The sequence below is a fragment of the Halichoerus grypus genome, chromosome 7 (assembly GCF_964656455.1).
Source record: "Halichoerus grypus chromosome 7, mHalGry1.hap1.1, whole genome shotgun sequence".
In the NCBI taxonomy this organism is placed as follows: Eukaryota; Metazoa; Chordata; class Mammalia; order Carnivora; family Phocidae; genus Halichoerus; species Halichoerus grypus.
In genome coordinates this window covers 146,749,001-146,764,659 of record NC_135718.1, presented here as the reverse complement: position 1 = coordinate 146,764,659, position 15,659 = coordinate 146,749,001, and the positions used below count along the sequence as shown (strand labels likewise).

Sequence of the window (15,659 nt, the reverse complement as noted above, 5' to 3'; positions counted from 1 at the left end):
ACTTGCTTTCCCAACTAGAGCTCATTGTCTTCTTTCCACTAGATCAGTGATTCTCAAACTTGGCTGGGTGCTAAGAGGTACCTGGAGGGCTTATCAAACACAGGTTGCTGGGCTCCACACACAGAGTTTTGGATTCTTTAGCTGTGTGGGGATGGGGTCCCAGCTTTTGTATTCCCAGCTGCTCCCGCTGCTGGGGTTTGAGACAACTCTATCATGCTGCCCACAGTATCTGAGAATGTACCTAAGATCACAGAGCCAGATGTAAGCAGCTCTTCAATATCATCTGGTCATCTCTTCAGAACAGTATTTATGATCTGTCCAAGCAATTACTGATTGATAAAAGGCAATACAGGCAACTACAATGTTTCGGAGAGAAACTAAAGTTTGATAACCTTTCTTTTTTCCGGTTTGGAAATGGGATAAGCAATTAGAGAATTAACCATGGTTTGTGAAGCACCCAGAGGTAGAACTTTTCCGATGGAGACAAAATGTAGTGTTCCTTGCCTAGTTCGGACCTACAGCCACTTAGAGGGAGGGCAGGCAGACGAGGACCGTGAGCAGAAATGTCTCTTGTTCTTTGGCTATAGCTGCACACTCATGCTGACTTCATCCCTGTATGTTAACTAGGCCAGAACTTGATCAGACGGAAATCTGTATATAAACGAAAATGATCACAGATACCGAGAAAATAGTATTTGCTTGAATCTGTTCTAACTCTGGATTTTATTGAACATGTTTGATTTTTTTTTTTTCCTGGTGGCAGGGGAAGGAGGACAGGTAGAGATCCTTTAATTCAGAATCTGCAGTGTAATTGCTATAGGAGACTCAAACGTGATTTGAACATCCCCAGCTATGGGATTTGGTGACCAGGCTCCTGAGTGAGGATGACACAGCACAGGGAATAGCACAGACAGCCTGGCTGGCTTTATAGAGAACAGAGATACAAAAGTCCTTGTCGAGGTCACCAGTGCTCAGAATACTCTTAATTTAAACGGACTTGGGTAACTTCCTTACCTGTAGGTAAGGCAGCCCTAGGGACAGAAGAGAGTGAAAACAGGGAGTGCAGAGTGCAGCGGGATGTCCTTGCTAACTAGGCCTTACCTTTGTATAGACAGCTTTTGTTTTTTTTTTTCAGGACACTTTTATGTATGTTAACTTACGCACAGAGGTCAAAATTATTAAACAAGGTACAGAAAGGGTGCCTGGCTGACTCAGTACAGAATGTGACTCTTTATCTTGGTTGGGGTTGTGAGTTCAAGCCCCACATTGGGGGTAGAGATTACAAAAAAAAAAAAGATAAAATCTTTAAGCAAGGTACAGATAAGTTTAACGGGTTAGCTCAGTTAATGAGTTGGTCCAACTACTTAATAGATGTACATACAAGACTAGCTGTACACAGTCACTTGGAACGCCAGGAAAACAAAACATTTGGAAATAAGAGTAGTAACCATGTAAATACCATGTAGGGAATACCACCTTTCATTCCAAAATGGTGGCAGTGAAGTTTACTTGTTGGTACTTTTTGACCTTTTCCATATTCTTCATTTGTTCATTCAATACAGTGTGCATGTATTGAATGTTTCCTACCTGCCTGTCATTCTGCTCAGTCGGCCCTGGGAATGTAGAAGTGAGACATGGCGTGTCTTCATTTGTTCAACAAATATTTGTGAAGGCCCTACGAGTGCCAGAAACTGTTCTAGATGCTGGGAATATAGTAATTAAAAAACAACAACAACAAAACACCAAGAAATGTATAAACCAGTTTGGAGTAAGCCACTTCAGACTAACCAGGTAAAGGCAAATAAATACTCCAATAAAAATGTTGTGCCGGATAGAGGGATGGGTCGATGACTAGTGTGATAAGTATGGTACAATGTTCATGGTAGAATCCAGATGGTTATATCAGTGTTTACTGTAAAATATTTCAATGTTTGAAAATTTTTATGATGAAATATCATGGAAAAAAAGCTATAGAAAGGAGGAAGGTGGGGATTTGGGAAAAGTTCATAGAGGATGTGGCATTCTCATATCCTCCTCTTCTTTCTCTAGCTACCTGATATCCCCTTAGCTCTGGGTCCATCGAATTGTCCACGTTCCAACAGGCTTTATCTTGGGCCCTAAAGAGCTCTGCAAAAGTCTTTGAAGACTTAGATCTCTTTAGTGGAGAAAAGACGTTGGGGAGAAGAGGCAGCCTCCTGAATCAGCTACAACCCACCCACCCAACAGCCCTGTGGTAAGGCACCCTCCTTCTAGCTGACATCTCCCAACCAGGTAGCCACTCTCTCTATCTTAGCCTCCTGTCTGAGCTTCTGTGGAGTTTGATTTTGGATGGGGACACGAAATATGTCAGAAGTGAAAAGAATATTGTGCTTTCTAATATTCTTAATTTTCTTTAGCAATTTTTTTTTTTCAAAATAATTCTGAATTTAAGATAACTAAGTTTGAAAAGAATGCTATTGACTTCAACTCTCTTTTAGCCTGTAGGAGCCAGTCAGCTCATCAGTTCCAGATTCACAGGGGCAGAGACTGGAAGCTACTGATCTAATCCTACCTCTCCCCCCTGTACCCCAACAAAATTTCCCTTTGGGGTCCCAGCCTTGTAGGGGCCTCTTCCCTTCCAACTCTTACATAGGGCCTAGACTATGCCAGCAGCTATTCTAAGAACTTTAATATAACAATTCATTTAATGCAACAATCCGAGGATGGAGTGGCCATTATTATTCCCATGTAACAGATGAGAACACCGAGGCACAGGGAGATTATGTAACTTGCTCGTGGAACTGCGTGTGAATAGAGAAATCTGCCTTCAGAGGTGGGGGCTGCTGAGTCACCAGCGGATCCTGCCTTTCTAATCAAGTGACTAATTGCCCATCTCTGAATGAAAAACCAGTTCACTTAAAGGTATTAATGGGTCAAAATGGCATTAATTATTATTTTAATGTTTCCACAAATCCTAATTCAACAGGAACCTCAGTATTTGTGATTTCAAACTATGGTTTGAAACGGCCTTGCTTTTTGGAGAGAGTGTGCCCTTCAGATACCGCCCCCCCCATTACCCTTCTCTAGGGACAAGGACTCTAGGCAGTCGCCTGCTAAGGAGGATGGTGTTTCCAAGAGAGGAAATATTGAAAGCCAGCGTCTGACATATTTTGGCAAACGGGAGGGGGAAATTTTTTCATTTGGGGAAAACGCAAGTTTTTAGCCTGAATAATGGGCAAATGACATTAACTCTTTGCTTCGTCTTAATCTTCCCTGCTTGTTCGAATTTTGCTTCCCAAACCTGGGGCGCTGGCATTCTGCCCTGGTAGCTTCGTATCCCCTTTGAAAGAGGGGGTAGCACACCCAATTAAAGCGCCGAGCGCGTGTTTGCCTTCCGTCGGTCCGCCGGAGGTCGCCGGGGAAAGGGTTAACCGGGCGGGTGAGGGGGGAGGAGGGCCGGGCTCACACCTCTCCGGGAGACCTCGGGTGGCGGCTGCGGGGCCCGGGAGGGGCGGAGGCTGGGGCCGGCCGCCTCGCCGCCTCCGCCTCGGCGAATAGCAGCGCGCTGCCCGCCCGGATTGGAGCATTAGCATCACGCTGACCTCCGCCTGGGCTGTAAACCGAGCCGGCCGCTGCGGGCAAGAGGCAGGCTCTCGGCGCCTCCGGGAAAGGCAGCCCCACGGCCGAGCTCCGGGCGGCTCGCAGGGACCCGGGCAGCGCCCTGCGGCGGCTGCCGGGCAGCGGGGGAGCCCGACGCGGGCGCGGGCGGGGAACGTGCGTCCGTCGGCAGCAGCGGGAGGAGGGGCGGCGCCAGCCATGGCCGGGGACAGCGAGCAGACCCTGCAGAACCACCAGCAGCCCAACGGCGGCGAGCCCTTCCTGATCGGCGTCAGCGGGGGCACGGCCAGCGGCAAGGTACGGCGGGGGTCGCGGCGCCGCGCTCCCGGGCCCGGGGCCGGGCGGCGGCGCATGTGGCGCGGCCGCGGGCCGTGTCAGTTGCTGCAGCCACCGCGTGGCCCGCGCGCCTCCGCTCCTGGCCGCGCTCCAGCGCCCAGTCTTCCCCGCGCCGACTGCGGGCCGGCCGGCCGGGCGGGGATTCCGGTCATCGGGGTCCCAGGGGGCCGCCGACCCCCGGTCGCGGGGCTGGCGCGCTCCCGCTCGCTCTTTTTCTCCGCTGCGGTAACTCGTGGCCCGGCTCCTATGGGCGACCAGCTGGGAAAGCGGATGCTTATTGTTTTGCGGGTCCGACGGTGGGGGAGAGGGCTTTAGGCAGGGTCGCCGGCGAGCCCCCGATGCGCCCCAGCCCCGCTTGGAGGTCCCCGGTACCCAGGGCGGGGCAAGCCGGGGAGCCGGACCTGGAGGGCTGCGAGAACGCGCGAGGCGGCGTCCCGGGGACGGGAGTCCGTCTTGGGCTGGGGATTGCAGGGCTTTCTGGGGAAAATCCTGAGCGCCAACTAGGTGCGGTGACATCAACGAAATGTTAATAGCAGGGGCTTCTGATTTTTATGGTTATAAGAGGAAACGTGGCCGGCTTCAAGGAGAAAGTTGTACTGGCTCCATGCTCCTCGGTGTCCGGGGCTTACGCGTCTTGGGTCCACCGAAAGGGGTCATCGTCTGGGTGTCCGACCCTCCTACGTGCCTCTCTTTGTTTTATCAGCAAGGCAAGGAGAAACTAGGGAAATGCTCTTTTAGCTTTATCCCGGGCTTTTTCTGCAGGTGGGGAAGGGTGGAGTCCTCCCAGATGTTTCTGTCTCCGTCCCCCCTTGCTGCCTTTAAGGTGTGGGTACTTGTTCCTTGGGCGTTTAGCAGCCTCGGCTCGCGGTGGGAGCACGGGCTCCTTCCTGCGGGGGAGCCTGCGAGCTGGGGCGGTGCGCGCCGCGTCTGGCGACGTGGGATGCTGCCTCCCAGGGCCCGGGAGCGCCGAGCAGGAAGGCTGCTTGGCGCCATGAGGAGGGAGCCACGAGGTTCTCGCGCCCGAGCCGACTCCTCCCGAGCCCCTCCTCCATCTTGGCCTCGCAGTTTCCCCTCCAGGTCCCGACTACCTGGGCGCGTGGTGCTCAGACCCGGCGGCTGGCGCTCTGAAACTTCTTTCTAGATCAAGTTAATCTCGTTTCTCTAGCTCCCGGGGCTAGGAATCTGGCAGCTTCAGGTCCCAGAAGCTGATGTGGCATTTGCTGAATGCAATTCCCCCCCCCCCCCGCCTTGTTCTGTGTTCTCTGCTCGTGCTGTTACTCGTAATTAAAAACAAAACCACGATGTCAGCTCTTAGGAAGTTTTCCCTGTTTTTAGGATTATCCTTGCCCCCCTCTTTCCATAGCATAAGAATGTTGCATGGGACGTTTTTGTTGTTCATGGCTGTATTCCCAACACTCCTGGCATGATGTGTGACACACAGTTGGTCCCAAATATTTACCTGAGGTTCGGTCCTCCTGGGGGGAGGGAGACTTAAACTGGCAGATGAGTGTGGCATTTAGAATGTCCTCGGCAATCACAAATGATAAAGTCACTGCGGAGGGGGAAACTCCTCCGCAGTGGAGGGGAGGGGAAATAAGGCCATTCTCTTTATTTTTGTGGCCTTGAGTCATCACCTGGTCTCAATTGATACTCATTGTAAGTCCTAAGTGTTAACTTCTGTAATGTGTCAAATGGGAGCTACTGGTGAGCCATGATGGGAGTGGTAAGCGCTGTCCCTGGGGTTCTCATCAAGGAGGAAGATTATAGAAACTCTCAAGACAGGGTCTGTCTTCAAAACCAGGTTCTTGTATTTCCTCCAAAAGGACTTCTAGCGAGAGCAAGAAGTCAGCTGGAAGAGAAGAAAAGCAACAGCATAAAGCATGTTGTACACTTTGGGCACTGATAAATACTAGGCATTGGTTAAGATTATTTTAATCTTTTTTTTGTTGTTGTTATTAAAAAAGGTCCAAAGGAGCATTGGACTTCTGTAATTCCATATGGTAGTCCATTTGCTGCAATTCTATCTTGGTTCTCTTATTCCAGTCCTTAGTGCCTTAACTGCAAGGAATTCAAACATTCAAAGTTTTTTTTTTTTTCTTTTAGAGGATGATCAGCATCAACAGGCTGGACCTCCTTTGGAAGTCTGAGCATAGTAGGGCAAGAGGATCTGGAAGCAAGATTGATCCTCTGCTCCCTGGGTTTTTATTATGCGCCTGTTAAAAGAGAATTTGGAAGAAGCCAGAGGATCTAAGAACATCATCAAAAATGACAATTTTAAACCTAGAAGGCACCTCAGAGTCTCTGGAGTCCAACACTTAGGCTCATCACTTATAGATGAGAAAAATAATGTATCCAGGTCATATATTTAGTGGCGGAGCCAGTTTCTAGTTTTCTAGACTGGTGCTGTTCATTCCCTGCTGTTGCCTTGTTGAGGAAGAATTGATTAATAAGGAAAAATAAGACTAAGGTGCCGAGGAGCAGGGAGGGACATATGTTTACAACCTTCACCTTGGAAAGGGGCTGCTTGGAAATGGCTGTGGAATGATTTCAGAAGTACTTGATCCAAAGGGAAATGGAAATGCAGATTGCTTTGTACCCTGGGCCCAGCCCTGTAGATCTTGATTGTTCTCCCCCTCCCGCATCCCTCCTTTATAAGAAAAAACAACTCCCTGTTCAGCTTCTCTTGAGGGCTCTAATTTGTCTCAATGTTGTGGCTGCCCTAAGTACAAGTATTGTCTCAGACTAAATTATTTTGGTTGTGCAAGGCAAAAATAGTGATTGCAGCTCTGTAGATGACATTTTTTAAGTTTGTTTTATAAGTGAAGATGAATTAGAACTTGAGAGTAAGCTTTGCCAGGCTGACATGGCAAGTCATGGTTAAAAACTCATCTCAAAACTGTAGTAGGTTGACAAAGTTGTTCTGATCTGTGTTAAAAACCAGGTTCTCGTGTTTCCTCGGAAAGGACGGGTCTGGAGAGAGCAGGAAGTCACTGGAAGAGGGGAAAAAGTAAACTTTTCTGCCAGCGTCTATGTCCATGACAGTGGGGGTCGTTCCCTCTCCTTCTTGCTGTGACTTCTTCCCCGGACGAAGAAAATAGCTTCTCATTCTGCTTCTTCGCACTGCCATCAGAGTGGGCTTCCTTAGCTGTAGTTCTGACTGTGTCACTCTCCTTTCTGGAAACCTTGGGCCACTCTCCAGCACCCACACTGCTGGTCAAATGTTTCAGCACACAGTGCACATCCCCTTGACCCCCAAATGTGGTCCCAGACTGTTTATTCCCCGCCCCCCAACCCGAATGCACACAGACACATCTTTGGAACTGCTTTCACTTACTTTTGCTCTGGGTCTTCTCCAGAATGACCTATAATCCTTTTAAGCTTTCAGTTCTGCAAATACTTCCTCCAGGGAACTCTGTTATTCATTTCCTTAGTCAGAATTGTTTTGTGTGTCTAATGCTTCCCTAGTTTTACCGCAGTTTGCCGTGCAGTGTGGCTACCCCTTGACTACTTCCTGCAGCCTAATGGAAGTTCTATAAGAGCATCTCACGTATTTATTTGAGCCTTATTTGGGTGTTTGATACCGCACTGGTGTTTGGTGTGCGTTGAACTGAGTTAGGCAGGTCAAAATTTGTAATTACTCTTTTATTATTTAATTCATAAGACTATTTGAATTAGGATTTGAGGCCACAGTGGAAACCCTGTTTAACTCTGTTACTCATGTTGCAATGACCCAAATATAAAAAGCTCCCCAAACGCTAATACATTGGTATTGCTTATTCAGAGCCTGGTATTTATTTAATATGTACTAAGTAGGTACTTGTTGAATGAATGTCATTGTGCGAAATACTGTATTAAGTGTTTAAAAAAAAGATTTTATTTATTTGAGAGAGAGAGAGCCCACGTGCATTGGGGGGGCGGGGCGGAGTGGCAGAGGGAGAAGCAGACTCCCCACTGAGCAGGGAGCCCAATGCGGGGCTCGATCCCAGGACCCTGGGACCATGACCTGAGCCGAGGGCAGATGCTTCACCGACTGAGTGATCCAGGCGCCCTGTATTAAGTGCTTTTGAGGAGAAGTCGGGATACGAGGATACCTGAGAGAAAGTCTCTGTTAGTATTATAGTTAAAACTTGCTTAAACCACTTTCACCACCAAGCCAGTTTATCTTTTTTTTTTTTTTTAAGATTTTCTCTTTCTCCTTTTTTTTTTTTTTTTTGAAGTAATCTTTACTCCCAACGTTGGGCTCGAACCTACAACCCTGAGATCAGCATGCTCCACTGACTGAGCCAGCCAGGTCCCCCTAAGCCAGTTTACCTAAATCGTTGGATTATCTCTTCCCTTTGAAGTCAGGCAGGTGTGTTCCCCATTGATGGATAGCAGTAGAAGATGAGGTTAGAGTTTTTGACTTGCCTGACCTCACGTGGCTGGTAAGTGATACGACTTGGATTCGAATCCAGATTTTTCCTTTCCTAAATCTGTGTCTGTTCTGAGCTGTCTTCACAGGCAGCAACCAGTCCTCTGAGGTATTTTGGGGGAGGTCGGTCTGACTGTGTATCAGTAAGACAGACCAAGAGAGGAAAACTGCAGTCCCCTCAGAGGTGTGGGCTGTCACCTCAGCTCTGCTTGGCCGTGACTCAGCATCCGCTTTGGAGCACTCTGGAGTATGCTGTGGGCCCGCGTCTCCTTGGCTCCATCACCCTGTTCCTGAGACCTCAGCAGCCATCCCCATCTGGCCAGCTTGTTGACTCCACACCCTCCTTCTGTAGGTGCTTCCAGAACCGCGGGACTGGTTTGGTGCTGCTGTTTTTCTCAGAGACCACCCCGAACTTCCGCCATGGCCATCAAGGCCTTGTGTGATCTGGCCCTGCTGACCTCTTGCCCCTCTCCCCCTTGCTCTCTCTGTTGCAGCCATATTGGCTGCCCAGCATGCCTGGCTTTCCCTCTGCCCCAGGAATGCTGCTGGCTCTGCGGGAAGTTCTCCCATTCCTTGTGCCAGTGCTTAGCACCGTGCCTGGGAGAGGGAAGCAGCAGCAGCCTGTCTTGAGGTGTCCGGTTGGTTCCTCTTCTGCTGCTTGTCTTCCCCCAGCTGTGGCTGTGGTCAGCTGCCTTCTCTTTCGTTCCTTGCTTGTGTGTCTTTGAAGTGTGGCTTCTGATGCTTGCTCTCTGTGGTCACCTAACTCCAGCTCGCTCTATAGCATTTGCTGAGATCTTCTGCCTCATGTCCTCACTTCTTTGTTGAGTCTTGCTTTTATGAAGTTCTGGGCTGGGGACAGATTGTATTGGGGAGTTTCACTGTTGAGGGCCTGAGGTTTCTTGCTAGTGGGCTCTGAGATGGTGCTGTTGGACTATTCAATCTGTGAGGTCTTTCAGATGTGTGTCTTAGTGTTTGAAACCAGTGAGAAAGCTTGGAGGGTATACTCCTGTGTCTGTGCGCGTTTGCACGCTTTCTTGTCCATCAAGCCATTTTTATCATTAAGCCAACTTATTAAAGGATTTGATCATCTCTTTATCATATATCATGTATAAGTAAGTATATATGAATTGCATAAGTATAATCTCTATAACTGTAAAACACAATAGGAATTATAAAACTGAGGAAAAAGAAACGCTTAAATGGTGGTTTCTTTAATGGTATAAAACCTTTTTTTTTTAAAAGATTTTATTTGTTTATTTGACAGAGAGAGAGAGAGTGAGAGAGGGGACACAAGCAGGGGGAGTGGGAGCGGGAGAAGCAGGCTTCCCTCTGAGCAGGGAGCCTGATGCGGGGCTCGATCCCAGGACTCTGGGATCATGACCTGAGCCAAAGGCAGACGCTTAACGACTGAGCCACCCAGGCACCCCGGTATAAAACCTTTTGATTGTTACTAAAATATTTTTTATTTGTGACTAAAGAGTGTTTTATTTTTAAAAATCTTGTTTCATACATGGTGATTCATGGATCTTGGATGATCTTGGTGATACTAGTCTTGGTGACTACAAGGCTGAAGGTTTGGTTCTAAGTTTAGTCCTTTGAATCCTTTTTTTTTTTTTTTAAAGATTTTTAAATTTTTATTTATTTGACAGCGAGAGAAGGAACACAAGCAGAGGGAGACGGAGAGGGGGAAGAAGGCTTCCCGAGGAGCAGGAAGCCCGATGCGGGGCTCGATCCCAGGACCCTGGGATCATGACCCGAGCCGAAGGCAGACGCTTAATGACTGAGCCACCCAGGTGCCCCTAGTCCTGTGAATCCTGATTTAAAGATCATCATCTTTGAAAAAGTTCTCTCCTTAAAAAATCCAGGAACAAGAAACTCCCCGTTTGCAGTGTTTACCAAATCACAATAGTTCCATCCCCCAAACCCAGGATTTTCATCCATCAGTTGTTTTTGCAAATCAAGGTGCTCCATTTAAAGGTTTTTAACTAGTGGACCGAGTCCTTATTTGGAATATTTTACAGGTTTTAACAAGTTTCTGTTTACAAGTTTTATAGGTGCACACATAGTTTTTGGCAACAGAGTTGCTTAACAATGGAAACGTTTTCAAATCTCTAACAGATAATTTGGTCATCTAACTTTAATAAATGTATTTGTTTTCTTTCACTCCTGTGTAAAACCAGAAAGTCAAAACTTTACTTATTTTCTTTAAAGATTTTATTTATTTAAGAGAGAGAGAGCACAAGCCGGGGGGAACGGCAGAGGGAGAGGAAGAAGCAGACTCTCCGCTGAGCCAGGGAGCCCGTTGGGGGCTCGATCCCAGGACCCTGGGATCATGACCTGAGCCGAAGGCAGATGCCTAACCGACTGAGCCACCCAGGCGCCCCTCAAACCTTTATTTTTAAAAGAGAAGTATTTCTAAATGAACAAATAACTGCAAAGTTTACATGAAAATAAAAAGGGAAAGACAGGAGTGTCTAGCTTTTTTTTTTTTTGACAGAGAGAGAGAGAGCACAAGCAGGGGGAGCGGGAGAGGGAGAAGCGGGCTCTCTGCTGGGCGGGGAGCCTGATGTGGAGCTTGATCTCAGGACCCTGGGATCATGACTTGAGCCGAAGGCAGATGCTTAACCCTCTGAGCCACCGAGGTGCCCCAAAGACAGGAGTTTCTAAAAGACAAAATAAAAGGTGTAACAGTTGTCAGGTTTTTTTTTTTTTTCAAAGATTATTTATTTATTTATTGGACACACAGAGAGAGAGAGCACAAGTAGGCAGAGCGGCAGGCGGAGGGAGTGGGAGAAGTAGGCCCCCCGCTGAGCAGGGAGCAGGATGTGGGACTCGATCCCAGGACCCTCGGATCACGACCGAAGGCAGAAGCCCAGCCGACTGAGCCACCCACGTGCCCCAGTTGTCAGGTGTTGACAAAAAATACTAATCTGTGTTTAGGTCGCATGCTTACAGAAGTTCAGTGAACATGAAAGTTCACACAGAGAAAGCCAAAGTACTTACAATCATAAAATTGCCATCAGTAGACTACTTAACATAATAACGGAAAAGTCTAAAGAATCCTAGAAAGCACTGAACCTTCAGGCCTCTCCTGAGCAGTAATTTGATGACATATGGGGGCATTGGTTCTAAAGTGGATCACGTGTGCTTTGAGAATTTTGAATGATGATGGGAGAAAGTGATAATTTTAAAAAAATCAGGGTTGCTCTGTTATCTGGCTACTAAAAATGGTCTTTCCATAGTATAGGGAAAAAGCAGTTATTTCCATACGGTTACAAGCTCTGAAACTGCAGGACAAGTAATCAGGAGTGTCTCTGAACCTCCCATACTTCCTGTAGTAACCTTGACTCCCCTACATGGTAACCTTGAGTACCTTATGGAGCAGGTGGTCAGCAGTTCATTCCTGCCCTGTGTGGTCCCCCACCTCATTTGTGGTAGGGTATTCCTTTTCACAGGAGTAGTGATGGAAGGTTCTGCCACATGCCCTTTGTGTGACTTGTGGAAACATGGGAGGACTTCTGTAGGACACGGTAGATCCGTAAGAGTTTTGTGTGTGCAGGTGAAGTGGGGTTGTGCTTCTTCATTGCTTTAATCAGTCCATAAGTGTGCTGTCTTTTCTGAAATTTTGGCCTTTCTTTTCCCCTTAGCTGAAGGGCCATTCTGTCATATCCCAACACACATCTGCCGTTGGCCTGTCCTCTAGGAAGCCCCAAGTTTTGCAGATGTCTCTAGCATGGCCTCCTTCCCATAATGGATGGTGAGTGCTGTCTCTGCCCTGTCCAGGTTGGTAAGTCTCAGGCTATGGAGAGAGAGCCTGTAGAAGAATGGCAGGCTAAGAGTCCTGACTTGTGATTTGCACTCTGGTCTTCAAACATGTTTGCATCCTCTAACAGCTAAAAGAAGTTTTGGAGAATTCTTTATTCCATTGCATACTTTTGCCATAAGTGTTTTTCACCCTGATTAAAGACTTGCAAAGGATATATTTCTGATATATTGTAAATACTGACACTCTGAAATAATAATTGTTTCGTTCTTTTAAGTGTATCTAGTGGGCTCTGAATACTGTAATAATTTGGCCTATTGTTATCCATTAAAAAAATACATGAATAAGCTCTTATTTGAGCCAGAAAGCTTCATTTTTTTCCCCTCCATGAAATCACACTTCCATTTTCCCTGCAAAATACTAACTTAATCTCATCTATTTTTATGCTTGAAAATCTTTTATTGATCATTCTATCATCCTTATGCTACAAAAATATATGTGTACATTGGAATGATTTTATTTCCTATTACAAGTCTTTTCAGTGTTAAGTTCTTTCAGATTATATTATTATGGTTTTTGTCGTAAGTTAATCAGAACATGTAGATAAACATTTTGATAAATTCTTAAAACATAAAAGGTAGACTTTGGTTGGAAAGCAACTTGATGAGATCGATGGAGCTCCCCCACCCAAGTATGTCATGTAGAGGTGGGTTATTACCACTTAATGCTAGAAAAGATTTGTCTCTTGTATAGGTGGAAACTTCGAGAAGCCCTGTTGACATAAGTAGGTGGGAATGGGAGGGCTTTCGTTATATCACGGTCACTCAGTTTTTACCTTTCAAAGTATGTGTCAGAACCCAGTATATTTTGATGAATCAACTAGCTTGCCACCCACATCCTGTAATTTTGTCAAAAGCAGAAAGCTGGAGACCTTGAGATTTGTAAAAGGGTTTTGTTACGTCATTAGCCATTCACTTTTTAGTATCAGTGCTAATATTTCACATTGCCCCTTCGTATGGCCACTCATATAGGGAACATGGGTTCCAGCCTAGCTTTGCCAGGTACTTACTAGCTATCTGTGTATTCATCTCCAGGAGAGGCTGCTGTCATCCCTTTCTCAATTCTGTAGCTAGCCTCAAGTGTTCTTTGTTTTCTCACCATTGGTCACACATGCCAAGTACTTCTCCCGTCCGCACCTGCACAGTGCAGTTGGCGTTTGTGATCTTGTGGTGGGGTCCTAAAAGGCTCTTACCCCCTGCCACGTGCCAACATTCACTTCCGCTGGATATTAACTGGGTTTCTCGTAGATCTGGGGACCCTGTATCTCGTTGTCCTAGATGTTGCTGCTAGCGTCCCTCCCTCTACCTACCTTCCTTTTCCTTACCCGGGTAACCCCTGCTCGTCTTTCTATATGTGTTCTCTCTTGGCCTCTCTTGGGAAGTCTTCCCGGGCATGCTTGGGTGTCCCTCTTCTGCGTGGCTGAAGCATCCCAACAGACCTCAGTCATAGGATTTCCCCCAGCCGGTGTTGCCCTTGCTTGTTGAGTCTGTCTTCCTCTCTCGAGACCGAGTCTCTGCATCAGAGACTTTGTTTCTCCTCATTGTTCCCTGAGGCTAACACGTGGGCTAAAAAGTCTAGGTAGGTCCTCAATAAATATTTGTTGAGTGGCCAGATATTAAGGACCTCTTTCTGAAACTCCTTGCCATTTTCTCTTGGGATCCCCATGGGAATCTCTGTATGGCCAATATTTAACTCCTGATCTTACCCTCACATGTGTTCACCCTGCCCCCTTCCCCATCTCAGCTGCTGACAGCTTCAGCCTTCTGGTTGCTCAGACCTCAACCTTGGAGTCATTGACTACTCTCTTCCACTGGTTTCTAGTGCATTAAGAGTGTTGGTTCTACCATCACAGCACGTCCTCAGTCTGTCCCTGTTCGCCTCCACTGCTTACCCCCCTCGGTCCAAGCCACCAACATCTCAGAGTTGGGTCATTGCAGTAGATCCTGGCTCTTCTCCCCCTCCTGCCTCTGTCCTTGTACATTCTGCTCTCCTCACAGCAGCCAGAGTGATCATGCTCAAGTGAAGGTTGGATAATAATTTCCCTGCTCTGCTTAAAACCCTGCCATAGCTTCCCATTTTACTCCCAACAGAGAAGCCAAAGTCCTTGCAAAGACCCACAGGGTCCTCAAGATGGCTTCGCACTGGCTGTTCCTTCTGCCAGGATAGCACCTCCCTCAGATAGCAGTATGGTTGGCTCTCTCACCTCCTCATGGTCACAGTGTTTAAAATTGCAGGGGTGCCTGGGTCGCTCAGGCGGTGGAGTGTCCGACTCATGGTTTGGGCTCAGGTCCTGATGTCGTGGTCCTGGGATTGAGCCCTGCATCGGGCTCTGCGTTCAGTGTGGAGTCCGCTTCAGATTCTCTCTCCCTCTCCCTCCCACTTGTGCGTATGCGTGCGCTCTCTCAAATAAGTAAATAAATAAAATCTTTAAAAAAAATTGCACACGGTAGGCACTCAATTACTTGTTGAATAAATGGTTGAAGAATGTATTCCTTCTTTGCTCAGTTATCTCTTCTAATATTAGTTTACAGCATTTAAACTTGGTTGCTTTGCCTGTTGCCGGGAGATGTGGATAGTTGTCCCTTGGCTGTTCATATTTGTACTTCTTCTTGGGGTCCCTTTACATGGATAGGATTACTGGCACATTGTCAATCACAGAGCTCAGTGTAGGTGTACATGCTAGATGGCTAAGGTGCCTGTTTAATGGTGCATTTGTAAAAATAGAAATCAACTGGAGGGTAACCTTCACATCTTATCAAATTCTTATTACGGATGCTACCTATTTTGTTTGATTAGGTGCTTGTTAATATGAACTGGATCTTTAACTCAAGAAATGCTAGAAGAGTAAATTTTTTTTTTTTTAATATTTTATTTGAAATATTTCAAATATTTATTTGAGAGAGAGAAACAGAGATAGAACACGAGCGGGGAGGAGAGGGAGAAGCAGGCTCCCTGCTGAGCAGGAAGCCTGACACGAGGCTCGATCCCAGGACCCCGCTGAGCAGGAAGCCTGACACGGGGCTCGATCCCAGGACCCTGGGATCGATCATGACCTGAGCCGAAGGCAGATGCTTAACTGACCAAGCCACCCACGCGCCCCTAGCAGGATAGATCTTTTAAGCCAACACGATCATCTTCCCTGTCTTAGGGGAAGACAGATCCATTATCTCTGGAGAAAAGCTATCTCTACTTTGGGGCAGCTCGCCTTAGTCTGAGTACTAGGCCTTCTGTAGCTAGGATTGGAGCCGGGAAAGGGCTGAGCAGAGCTACGGGGGGGGCATGGTTGCTTTTTAGCTTCTGAGTTTAGTGTGGCTCATAGGGAATAGCATATATATCCTTGTTGAGTTGTAGAGATTTTTTTTTTTTTAAAGGTTTTATTTATTTGACAGAGAGAAAGACAGCCAGAGAGGGAACACAAGCGGGGGGAGTGGGAGAGGGAGAAGCAGGCTTCCCGTGGAGCGGGGAGCCCGATGCGGGGCTCGATCCCAGGAC

At 47.2% G+C, this 15,659-nt stretch overlaps 1 protein-coding gene across 1 annotated transcript in view; it reads left to right on the top strand.

The window, feature by feature from the left end:
- The first annotated feature begins 3,523 nt into the window (after positions 1-3,523).
- UCK2 (uridine-cytidine kinase 2) overlaps positions 3,524-15,659 on the top strand; it is a 73,412-nt gene continuing 61,276 nt past the window's right edge. The window contains exon 1 of the mRNA XM_036097603.2: positions 3,524-3,894. Within this exon, the coding sequence (XP_035953496.1) occupies positions 3,796-3,894 (99 nt within the window). The 5' untranslated portion in view covers positions 3,524-3,795. The remainder of the gene's footprint in view (positions 3,895-15,659) is intronic.